At 45.6% G+C, this 12,563-nt stretch overlaps 1 protein-coding gene across 4 annotated transcripts in view; it reads right to left on the bottom strand.

Moving 5' to 3' along the window:
* Nap1l4 (nucleosome assembly protein 1 like 4) overlaps positions 1-12,563 on the bottom strand; it is a 39,999-nt gene that overhangs the window by 5,965 nt on the left and 21,471 nt on the right. For 3 of the 4 annotated variants that reach the window (XM_005003039.4, XM_005003038.4, XM_005003040.4), the window contains exons 9-14: positions 10,927-11,066; positions 9,571-9,716; positions 6,505-6,527; positions 5,990-6,109; positions 3,534-3,563; positions 3,022-3,078 (exon numbers count right to left, since the gene is read on the bottom strand). In XM_005003039.4, coding sequence (XP_005003096.1) covers positions 3,022-3,078; positions 3,534-3,563; positions 5,990-6,109; positions 6,505-6,527; positions 9,571-9,716; positions 10,927-11,066 — 516 coding nt within the window. Of the gene's footprint in view, positions 1-504; positions 543-3,021; positions 3,079-3,533; positions 3,564-5,989; positions 6,110-6,504; positions 6,528-9,570; positions 9,717-10,926; positions 11,067-12,563 lie in introns of all 4 variants that reach the window. The other variant, XM_003468336.5, reaches the window with a different exon arrangement.

The raw sequence follows: 12,563 nt of genomic DNA, 5'->3' as shown, positions 1-12,563 counted from the left end.
TCTATCAGAGCTGCCCATTCATGGTGGCTTCAGTAGCTGCTGACTGTATTATCCTCTTCCAGGACATTAGTACTGTTATCAGTGCTGAGTAACAGGTTTGCTACTTGATTAGCAGGAAATCATGGGTTCAGAAAGCAGGAGATGGTGCATGCCTGTAATCCCAGCACTTGGGAGGCTGGCAGGAGGACTGTTGCAAGTTCAAGACTAGTCTGGCTACAAGGTGAGCTCAAGCCAGCCTCAACTGCATAAGACCTCATCCCAAAAGGAGGTCTCCCCCGACAAAAAAACAAAGTAGGAGACAAATCCAAATTGTTTCTGTTCGCCTTAGAAGCACAGCTAACACAGCCCTGACCAAACACTGCTCCTTGGACAGTCCTGTGGCAGTCCCACTACATGATAGGTATGCCTGTAAGGTCACTTCCTGTGTTCCCAAAGTCAAAACAATGCATGGTACAAAGTACAGACTAACAATTGCAAGTTAGGTATGAATGGATTCCACCTTACCTAGGAACGTATGAATGATTAACAGACAAAAATTACACCTAAATGGGGAAAAAATTGAAAGGAACTGTCAGCATGAAAGAAAATGAAATGCACAAAATTATACAGGAGGAAATAGCCACAATTCTCATGATACCAAAGGGCTGCAAAGTACTTAACATGAGCAACTTTAACAAAGCAGAGTTCTTCCTCAAAATGGCCAGAACATATAGTCTACACTCATAACAGTACCAACATTCTTCCCTTATTCATCTTTTCTGCTTGCACAAGCTCCACTGTTAGCAAAACCTTTGAAGAGGTGTACGTGAAGGAAGGGACAAAGATGTCACACCACAAGCTGAGAACACCAGGACAACCCTTTGGGGTTGGCACATGTGGCTCTAGCTTATTCTCCCCATCCCGACCAGGCTTCCTGAGGTGCTGGCACTGTGACTTACTACTTTATATGTCAACCCTCTGTGATCACAAGGTGAGATGCCCCTTTAGAAAACACAGACCCACGAGGAGTCAGGAGCAGGAAGACAGAAGGGTAAACACACAACAGGGAAAAGAGAAAGAAAGGAAAAGAAACCAAGTAACAGAGCCTAGGGAGACGCAGTGAGACAAGCACTGCACGAGGCCAAGGGTGTGCTGGGTCTGAGTGTGGACACAGCGAGCTGTCACCAGACTCGCTAACTGCAAGCACAACTATATGAAAATAGGCGTAGTACCCACCGAGCAGACACAGCCCAACACGCACACCTTGCCTTTGGGTCCACCACATGCCCACAGAGCAGCTGAAGGTGTCACCAGTCACCCCAACAAGTTAACTGCCGACCAGTGGCCACTGCCTTCCCTGCCCTCGGTCCCCGACTCTACTCCACTCACGGAGCGTCCGAGTGCCCTCCCCGGGGATGAACGCAGGTGAGACTGAGGCAGACTCCCTAGGCCACACAGGCTGGGAGGAGGGACCTTCCCAAAAGCTCGTTCTCAGAGCTGCACTCTTAAGACACATTTCTGAAAGTCGAAGTCCTCCTCCAGTCCTTCCTCAGGGGACCACAAGGGTGACACACTGACTCCAGTCCCAAGTCGTGCCCTGGAGGCTTCTAGCACACTCTACAGGGGGCAAATGAGGCACAAACAAAAAACAGTTGGGTAGAGACACAGATGACAGAAACGCAAGGGAAAGGCTACACTCTGGCGCCGTCAGTGTGGCCCTAACGCACGAGAGCTGTACACCCTGTGTGCTGGGCACCAGCAAGGGGCCAGTACCACAGCTCCCTGGTCAAGGCCCAAAACTAACACCCGAAGTAGAGCTTACCTAATGAAGTTGCCCATGTCTTTCTTTTAAATGCCAATTTTCTGTAGCAAACCTTCCCATTTACTTAAAACTACCTGAGACAGATAAGCTATGACCAAAAAAAACCAGTTCAAATATAAAAGATATACTGTCATTCATCTCCCTCAAAATACTCCCCCTTAAGTTCAAATTCGTTTATCCTTGCCTTTTTGTGAAGCAGTTCTGGAGTCTTTTTCCCATGTCTTTAAGTTGCTATGTCGTGGCTACCTTGAAGTCTTGAATAGATCCAGCATATGTTTCACTTACATGGTTATTTGGACTTTGGGTAAAGAGCAGACTTAAATGGTGCTAGGTGTGGTAAGGCGGATGAGGACAAACCAAAATGTTCTAAGCATGGATCATATTTTTTCATTGCACCTCAAAAGAGACTCAAAAGCAAGAAGTTCTGGAGCTGCCTCAGAAAGTGGCAAGAGGGGCAGGAGATTTAGCTCAGTGGCACAAGCGCTTGCCTGGCAAGAGTGAGCTGAGTTCGATCCCCAGTATCAAAAAAAAAAAAAAAAGTTGTGACAGGTGCCTGAAATCTCAGCACTCAGGAGGTTGAAGCAGGATTGCCACAAGTTCAAGGCCAGCCTGTGCTACTATACCACATAAGCAAGACCCTATCTCAAAACAAACAAACAAAAATTCCCCAACAGTGCAAAAACAATGGGTGTGTTTAAAGAAAGGAGTATTCTGAGGGAGATTAACGGCAATGTGCCTTTTATTGAAATGAATGTGTGAATATTCACCAGACCTCTTGATGTCCCTTGTATACCTCAGCTATCTAGGGCATTTTAGGTCTCTTAAACCCAAGTGGTGCAACCGTAAAATTATACCTAGAGTCCTGTGATTCTAAGCATTAACAACATACTCCCCAAAGTCCCTTCTTTGCACCGCTGTCAAGCAGTCAAGTTCCTTCTATTAAAATTAAAGATGCTTTATTGAGTGAGGCGATACAGGTAACTAACATGCAGCTTGGTGCAGCTGAAAAGCAGTTTCCTGAACATTTATACCCAGCATTCCAGTCATGTGTACATTGTTAAAAGTGTTACTTATCTAAGTATTTTTCTATCATATTTCTTGTTTTCTAAGTAGAAAACTACAAATACGTGTTTTAAATACCATTGTCTAAAAGTGATTAGCATTTAAGAAAGTCCAACAGTGCACCATAAGTAGGTTTGGGAAGCCCCAACATGACTAACCTTGGGGTTAATTTCAGCATCGTCCTCATCTTCTCCCTCCTCATCACCTTCCAATTCCTGTATTAGAAGGAGTGAGAATTAGCTGGAAAGACTAATTTAAGGCTGGACCTAACTTCTTCAAGTTCACTACCCACAAACACAGGAAAACAATCCTCTGCTTTAGGAAGAGGCCACCTGCGGCTACACACTAGTGACTAAGTTGTTTCCTTTGGACACATAATTACTTCTAGATATCTTTTCGCTCTTAAGATATCCTTGAGATGAATATCTGATAAGTAGGTTTGTCAAGTGATCTCTTTCTGAGGCTCATTTTCATAAACCAAATGTAAAGTCAAGAGTCAAGGGCACTGCTGTGGCCTGTCCCACACACTGCCTAGCAGTCAGGCAAGGCTGAAAGCTAATGGAGGCTTTAAACAGCAAGGGCACAGTGTGGTCTGCTGACTTCATGACTTCAGACAAAGCTAGAGGACACGAGACAGAGGGGACAACATTCCAGGTAATTGGTTTCTTACCTCCTCTTCTCCTTCCTCGCCTTCTTCAAACTGGAGAGGGGAAAAACCAGGGAAACATCTTTAGGTTTATAAAACCGTCAACAGAACTCTGCCCCAGATGCCAGCCCCATCAAGCACCCTCATCAGCCTGGCTAAAGACAGTAGGAAGCCCAGCAGCTCCCTGCTGGCCAGAGGCAGTGCTGGCACTACCCAGATGCCTGCAGAAGATGCTGCAGTTCCTTGGTATGGGGCCAAGTGCTTATGGGCTCTGCCTTTTCACAGAATGCACAAAACAGAAGGTCACTGAAATACGGAGGATGGGGAAAGCAACAGAGGAGCTGTCAGCGAGGGTGCACTGGCCCCAACTGTGAACCAGGCCCTTCGACTACATACCCACTGCTGCCCTCAGTGGGAAATGAGGCAATAAAGAATGTACATGCAAGGTGATGAGTTTCTTCTCGATTCTCTACAAGGCTGACCTAAGTAACTAGTAGCATAATTTTACTACACACGGGAATTTTGCTATCACTTTGTACCTCATACAAGGGAGAACATGACTTTTTAAGTAGCATATAACTGAAATTGTATTGTTTAACCTTTAAAACAAGTCACAACTAAAGTGCTCAAAGGATAACCGCTGACACTACAGCTTGTTTGTCTTGAATCGATTTCTCTTTCACCCCACATTTCACTGTTCAGAGCTGGACTCACATTCCAAAATGAGAGGGCCACAGAAGTAAAAGCCACAGCTATCGCAGCCTCATCACTATTGGCCATACAACCAGGGTACACCAGAAACCCAGAAGGCTTTTCACTTAAAAACACTCCTTTTCCTCAGATTATTCAGGAGTCCTTAGACACAACTTCAAGCAGAATCAAAAAACTCCTGGCAGGCAGATGCGGTCCAGGTTAGGTGGCCCCCAGACCTGAACACCCTGAGGCACACAGGGTGGGGCAGGACTGCAGAGCAGCACCTTTCCTGCACCTCCCCACAGGCTAAGGGAGAGGAGACTCCTCCAGTCTTTTGAGTTACAGGTGAGAGCCAAGTTAGCTTCCAGCAACAAAGTCCCAAGGTTCAACCTGGGCATTTCATGTCATTTGAAGACACTCAGGGAGGAGCCCGTCTCAACTGTGCATCACACCTGTGTGCAGCACACAGTAAGACAGGGCCATGGTGCTCATAATCTCTTCCTCCAGCAACTTGCTAGTTTCAGTTTATGACTGGGCTAACATTATTGAAATGCTTTTATACTAGTACTTAGTAACAGTCTGTGCCAGGACCTATTCCAAGTACTTGACCAGTACAGCCATTGCCATTAGGACATTTTAGAGACAAAAACACTGAGGCACAAGGAGGTCACACAACTACTGAGTGCAGATGAGTTGGTGCTCTAACCTCTAGACCATATGGCTCACTGACAATGCATGCACCAAGTGCACAGGGGACTAGTCCCACACACACAAGCACGCCACCACCCTGCCTATGCAGGGCTTTCAAACAGATGGGTGCATGAATAAGAGCATCTGAAGAACACTGGTCTGGGGATGACTCTGGCCCTTGGCGGGCCATCTGCACTAAAGTGACCTAGACGTTAGCTCTGCATTAAGCAGCACATGTGGTCAGTACTACTGAGCTACAGAGCAGGTGGGACACATGTCCAAAGAAAGTTCTACTGGAAAGAGTTGGGTCTAGCAATATGTTAAAACCTAAGTCTCTGACTATCCTGTTGCTTCAGGGACCCAACACTGCTGTGTCCCTGAGTCCCAAAACCACCACCACCGTAGCCCAGGGAGAAGCAAGCAAATTTTGGAAGATATTGAGCCTAAGACTTTTCTGCTGCCGCACAGCAGGTCTGCACTGCTGCTGCTGGAACAGCTGCAGCACGCCACGTGGCAAGTGAGGAGAAGCATGCCTCCACTGCCTCAAGAACCCAGACTCCCAGACCCCACCTGAGTCCCAGTGACCTACCTAAAAGCTCCAACAGATTCACTAGAAAGCGGACCTAAGAGCTCCAGAAGCAAGAGAGCACTCGGGTGCTAAAGAGCTATCTCCACAGATGAGTAATTCAAGACAACTCAATGCTTGGCCATGTCTTGTGGGACAGGGATCTGTTTCTTGGCGTTGCTGTGTCCCAGAGCAACATATGTCCACTGTCAACAACTGTGTGGTATGGCCACAGATTTCCTCATCTCACGAGTTCTCCAAAACTTACGAAGTTTTCTAAGCACACAGCACACCCTCAGGGTCTTCAGGGGACACAGCGGCTTACCAGGTGACTGGAGTTGAATTCCTCAGATACCTGCCTCTAAGATTCTCTTCTTCTTTGTCTATTTCCTCAGCGGGGCCCACATTCTCATTGATAACACAACACAAATCTTAGGCTTTGGGGCTTCCCAGGCCACTGTTCAGGGCTTCTCTCTACCCACAGAGGGAAGCAAGAAGTGGCAGCTCGCCTCTGTGTCCCTGATCCACATACATTGTCATCATCCTCTATGGCCTCCCCAGTGAAGTAGAGCACAGCCCGTGGCACTATCCGCTCACGGAAAAAGTGTCCGATTTCAAAATCTGAGGCTAACGTGAATTCAGAATCTTCATCCTGAGGAAAAAACCAAAATGTTTACTCATTTCAGTGGGACTAATTCATTCACTCTACCCCTCCACCCTACTCTAGCCTCTCACTCCTGGTTCACTGGACTTTTAGCAACAAAATCCTGCACTGCTGGATGACAACTGCTACATACTCAGCCACCTAAGAGAACGTTAGGCAGCTTCAAGGCAACTCTAAAGTCAAATGGCAAAGCAGGCAGGCAGTGCAGGCCTGCAGCTCCTCCACCTGCCTGCTCCTGAAGCCAGCCTGCAGAACTCCCAACCCCATGGTGTAGGGACTCATGTGAATGCTAGATCCCCAGAAGCAGAAAGGGATTAAAAAGAGTAGGCACCCACTCAGAAAACAGACACTTCAACAGGACGAGAGAACAACACAAATCTTACCAGTGATTCGCCATCCCCAGAGGCTAGAAAAAAAGAAAAGACAAAACATATCTACATTACACTGACAACCAAAAAAATTAAAGCCCATGAAGAAGCTTAGCCAGCACAAAATGGCACATTTCTCAGCCCAAGGGCTTGGCTCCATGTCACCTAAGCTCTGTACTTCCTCCTAGATGCCTTTGTAAAGCTGTGATTTTGTTTTTGCTTTTGAGATGGGGTCGTGCTGTGGTCCCAAGCTACTAGCCCTACACTCATGAACCTCCCACTTGTTTCCCAAACTGGTGAGACTCCAGGCATATCCCACCGTGCCTAGTTCAGATGCGTCATACTTTGGATCTAAAATGGCCCCCAGGGCTGGGGAGTTAGCTCAGTGGTATAAGTGCCTGCCTGGCAAGCGTGAAATCATGAGTTCGATCCCTGGTACAAAAAAAAAAAAAAAACCTCAAAGCCTCATGTTTCAAAGGTGATTGGATTACTGGGGGATGCTACAGCTGGCTGGGGGTTGGGAGATGGGGCCCAATCAGAAGAGGTAGGTCATCAGGGGCATGACCTGCAAGAGCATATCTCCCTCTAACTCCTTCCTTTATTCTCTGCTTCCCTGCCACCACAAAGTAGGTAGCTTTCCTCTGTTAGACTTCCACCATGCCTTCCTGCCTGGGAACTGGCCAACTATGGCTTAAAAATGTGAGCCAAAATTTGTTTCTCCTCTTTTAATCTGCAACTGCTAGGTATTTTGTTCTAGCAATGAAGAAAGTGATGTAGTGATGATATCATGCTTCTTACAGACCCAGCTACAGAAAACCAAGGTTCAGAATCTATGAGGGTTAAGGGCAAACGGGAAGAAAGTCCTCTTAATGTCCTCCGTGCATTAAGATTGCAGGGAGAGATACTTCCCACCTGTGGAACTACTGTAGTGTAAGTACTGATGCACGAGCAGAAAACTTCAAGCCTGGCCCAGAGCACTGCCAAGGTGCTGCCAGAAGTAAACTCCAGTCTGTCCTGTAGGGAAGCATATGCTGAGGCATACGCGGATGTCCCCTGTAGATGGGCACACCTCCGCCCCAAAGACAATGCTCAGATGTCATCAACACACACAAGACCACACAGACTGTGGTGCTGACACTGAACCAGGCAGGACAGGACCAATAGGGACTTCTACCACACTCCACCAAGTTGAGCTGACAGTTGTCACATGATACACAATGCAGACTCCTGGCTGAAGAGTTATGTTACAAGCCCTCAGCTTCAAGCACTGGGCCCATTCACTATGGCGATGTGGTGATCAAGTGTGGATACGACCCACCACAAGGTACGCGTCCCACATGGGCAAGGAAGAGAACCTGGCTGCCTTCCTCCTGGGGCACAGAGTCTCCACATTGGTTTCTAGACTGATCTGTTGATTTAAGGAGACAGGAAACTGGGCTACCTACCTAACATTTCCTTCATTTTAAAATGAGTCATCAATTTTGTCTTTTCTTGTCTGCTCACTGCGTCCTGCCCCGCCATCCTCCCTTCTAATCCACAGCACGCATCCCTTGATCCTATATTATGTATTAATCTGCTTACTGTAAAAAGAGCTTTACTAAGGTATAATTTACATATCATAAATACACTGTAAATGTACAGCTTAATAAACTGGTAAATTAATTTTAGATTTGAGTAATCATCACCATAAAACAATTTTAGAACATCAAAAATTACCCACAAAATTCCTAGTTTGCTTATCAATTCCACCCTTAGTCCAAAACTAGTTTGAAGAAACTTCTTAAGAGCCGGGAGTGGTGGTATAAACCTGTAATCCCAGCACCCTAGGAAGGCTGAGTTAGGAGGACTGAACTTTGAGATAAGCCTGAATAACTTAGTGAGACCTTGTCCCCCACCCCCAAAGGGCTGGGGATATATCTTAGTGTGATTGTCCACCAAAAAAAAAAAAAAAAAAAACAAGCAAAAACAACTTGGAGGCACTGACTTCAGGCCTGCAAGCCTCTCTGCTTCAGAGGTACTTAACTCAGATAACCTCCGGTACCCAATGCAATGCTTTGAAAGGAATTTTCCCCAACAGGGAAACTTGAGCATGAAATTTATGATTGTTCTTACACTCCAAACCTTTTAGGTCAAAGTCAAATTGTAGAAAAGAAAACTGTCACCACAGTAATAAATACTGGCCTGTGCTGTGAAGGGCAGCTTGATGGATGAGGATGCTGAGCTCTGAGACAAAGCAAAACTCAGGCATTTGGTCCCAGGAACAGAGCTGCTGGAAGCCTCACACATAAGTACTGGTAGTAGGAGTATGCATTGTCTTTATTTCAAACTATGTTTTTGTCAGGTAAAATAATGGCTCTTTGTGTCCATGTTTTAACATTCCCAAGTGGTCTAGCTGCATATTCTCTCATCATTAGAGAATTATTTTGTGATTTTCACAAACATTTACTCTTCAAATTGACTGTGAGCTGGGCATGGTGGCACACTCCTGTAATCCACATTGGACAGCTGAGGCAGGAGGACTTCTGCAAGTTTGAGGCCAGTGTGTGCTACAAGGACAGCCTGAACCACACAGTGAGATCCTGTCTCAGTCCTTCACGCCCTGCCTTGTGCTCTACGGAACTGTGTGTGCTGGGGCGAGGAGAGAATAAACAAGCAAAGAGGATTTGACAGGTAATTCAGAGGCTGTGCCTCAGTGACCCAGAAGAGCCAGGGAGAGCGACTATTAGTTAGGTCACATGGGAGACACAACACAATGCTAAGGGGTGGGGCTGGCGCCTGCTGAGGAAGCAGCACAAAGCAAGCGCTCTTCAGTTTTTTTAAAAGTGAAGTTATGTGGGCAGCAGCCAAGTAGAAGGAAGAAAAGACTTTCTTTTCATGTCAAAGATGACAATCCAATTTTTCCTGTCCCAGCTCCCTGCCTACAGTACCTGCCTGTAACTGACACAACACACTGGACGTAGCCATCATTTCCCACCTGAAAAGCACAGGACAGGATTGAATGCTCTAGGACACAACTAGGAATACAACAAGGGAACAAAACTCCCCACACTGGTGCACTAATAAATGGCCCAATTGACTCACCTTTCAGCGGGTTGAAGAAGTTGAAAAATGATTCATTGGGCACTTGTTTAGTAATTGTTCTAACAGTGCCCCGACCCTTATGCTTCTGTTTTTTCCTGATGGTTTTTACTGTAACGTTTTTTCCTTTCTTCCAGTCAATAGTACACCTAAAGGGACAAGACAGTGGTCATAGGCACACACTCCAGGAGAAAAATGAATTATAACACATACAGAAAGCTGCCTAAAATCTATGCTTAGCCAGGAAAATGTAAGAAACCAATCTGCAAACCAAGTATCACAAGGCCTCTGAAGTGCATGTAAAGAATGGCCAGTCGGAAATGGTGGGACTGTCTTCCATTCTAGGTGCCTTGGCTGCCTCAAGACTTAGACCTCTGAGACCATGGCATTATCTCCCCAAAAGTTCCACAACGACTCTAAAGTGCATTTTCTGTGACAAGGCCCCATCAAATCTGCACAGTCCACAAGAACTTGTCACCTGTTGCCCTTGAGAACAGAGCACTCATGGAGTTACTCACTCATGCACCTAATCTTCAGTCAGCTGAGTGAACAGAACAACTGGGCCATGCAAATGCTGATGACCAGCGCAAAGCACAGCATCCAGGATGCCTGCCTTCTGTCACCTTGGACACTGGTGACCCCTAACAGCAGCTGAATGATGTCTGCTGAGGAACATACTTGAAACCGCTCACATGGAGGCTTGGTCCTGGGAGATGATCTTGTTGTACTACTCCAAGCCATTCAAATCCGGCGAGAGTTTAAGATTTGCCACACCAGATTGTTGGTTTTAATGGATGAAGTTCTGTTTTGCAGTGCTGGGATGAACTTAAGGCCTAGTAAATGCCATGCACGTGCTCTACTACTGAACTACAACCTAACCTGAGTAAAGAGGGTTTCAATTCAAGAATAAAACAATCTCTCAAAATCAAACCCAATAGGAATTAATTTTAAGCTAGATTTTCTCCTTGGTGGTCTCCACAGACTGAAATCGATGTGAGTCAAACAGCATATATGCTGCCAACTTCCAACAATCACCTGATCAGTACTGACCTGCACTCATTCACCAATGCATTATTTGCATTTGAGAATTTTAACTTAGTGTCTAGAGAATCTAACACTCAACTAGAAACAGAGTACCATCCAAATGTGCACATTTGAACAAGCTTCATCTCCGAGCTTCAGTCATCATATCTGCACTGCTTATGATCAACCTGAAAGCCTTACTATTTACATCTTTGCTGGGCTTTAAGGAAGGTTCAAGACCTTTTATGTTCTTATTTCTTAACTTTTTACTTTAAAATACCAAAATTATCTTCTGCTTTTCTTGCAGAAATAGAAGTCAGAAAAATATTTTCTTACCCATCACAGTCCACAATTTCAGGACCTTCAAAGGAAAAGGGGTCAGCCTTGTCTGGCTCTGACTTCATCTTGTATGTTTTTGTCAGGACTGGATTAGTAAAGTAGTCATTGGGTTCAAAGTGGAACTCTAATACAAAAGACTGAAAGCAGAAAATAAGAGTCAGGACCACTTAAAATCTAAAAACAACCAGTGACAAATGTCATAGACCGCTTGGCCTTCCTGGAAATTTGAATCCAAATGTCAGCCCATTCCCTTCCCTTCTTCATCCTGGTCCCCACTGTTGGCAGAAGTGAGGTTGCATTCTGTGCTATTAAGTGAAAGCAGTGATTCCACATTAGGAGGTAAGTGGGAGGAAAAGACGAAACTCCCCAAGCTCTCCAGTGGATCCTTTACTACAAAGTACTCTGCAGATCTGAGCAAGACATGGGTACACTGGGAAAGTGGACAAAGGATGTGTACAGAAAGCAGCAGCAGATGAGACCAAATAGCTAGCAAAAGAAAAAACACATGACACATGAACAAAAAATGAAAGACATGGCCTACTCTAAGGCCAAAATATATAAAAACACTATGTAGGGCTAGCCAGTACTGTGGGACACTAGAAATACTCATATACTGTAAACAGACTTACCAAAGACAATGTGGCAGTATCAAAAATTAATAAAGAATATGCCCTGGCCTAGTAATTAAACTGAAGAACTTGTCCTAAGTTTGAGGAAACTGGATAGATGTGTCAATATGAGCAAAGATTCTCACTGCAGTGCTGGTTGTAAAGAGAAAAGGCTAACAATCTCAGTTATCTGTAAGGAATTCACTAGACTACAGACCGAAGTCAGGTCCTGCCTGTACCTGTAGGTGCTGTGTGATTCTGGGGACAGTCTCATCTCTGTGCTCTGGGGTCCTCAACTTAACACAGCGAGGAACAACATTCTGCCTCTCCATCAACTGTCTTCAGAGTCAACCTACAGATGTATGTAGAATAGAACCTGGTCCAGGCAAGGCTATCCAGACCATGTAATGAAGAAACTATTGGGGGGGGGGTGGATTTAAAAAGACTCTAAATAAATCCGTACCTATGTACACACTTTAAAACCATATCCCCAAGAGGAAGTAAAAAGAGACCTCTTGCGGAAAGGGTAGAAAGATGAGAGCCAGGAGGGCTTAGGTCAGTATGTTGAACCTATGGCACATGTGCCACAGTGGGCTATTTATATATCATTGAAAGGTCTAATGATTCACCATCACTGGGGCCAGGCCTGCAGCTCCCATGACTCTCCCTGTAGTACAGGGCAGGAGCTTCCAAACTCACAGCGTAGCTAAGAAACCCATCTCCAGCCCCCACTGCCTATCACCAACCTACTGAGAGGAGGGCAAGTGTGGCGGGGTAGGAGCTTGGGAAGTGGCCTGCAGGTGTTTACAGCAGCCTGTGTGGACAGCCAGCCTGGCTGAGCTTGGTCCACAAATCTATCACTGTTATGCCTGACCTTTCACCATTCCTTAAACAGGTAGAGTTATTTATTTTCTATTTCCTTCTACTACATTTCTTTGAACCACATTTATTCATTTTCTTTTTTCTCTTCCTCTCGGCCTTCATTCAGTCAAGTCACTCAAACACAGCTGAGGAAAACTGCAGGAC

Source organism: Cavia porcellus, unplaced genomic scaffold, assembly GCF_034190915.1.
Source record: "Cavia porcellus strain 051 isolate PalLab524CR breed Dunkin Hartley unplaced genomic scaffold, mCavPor4.1 scaffold_17, whole genome shotgun sequence".
Taxonomy (NCBI): Eukaryota; Metazoa; Chordata; class Mammalia; order Rodentia; family Caviidae; genus Cavia; species Cavia porcellus.
Note: the sequence above shows the minus strand (reverse complement) of the source record. Positions and strands in the feature narration are given on the sequence as shown.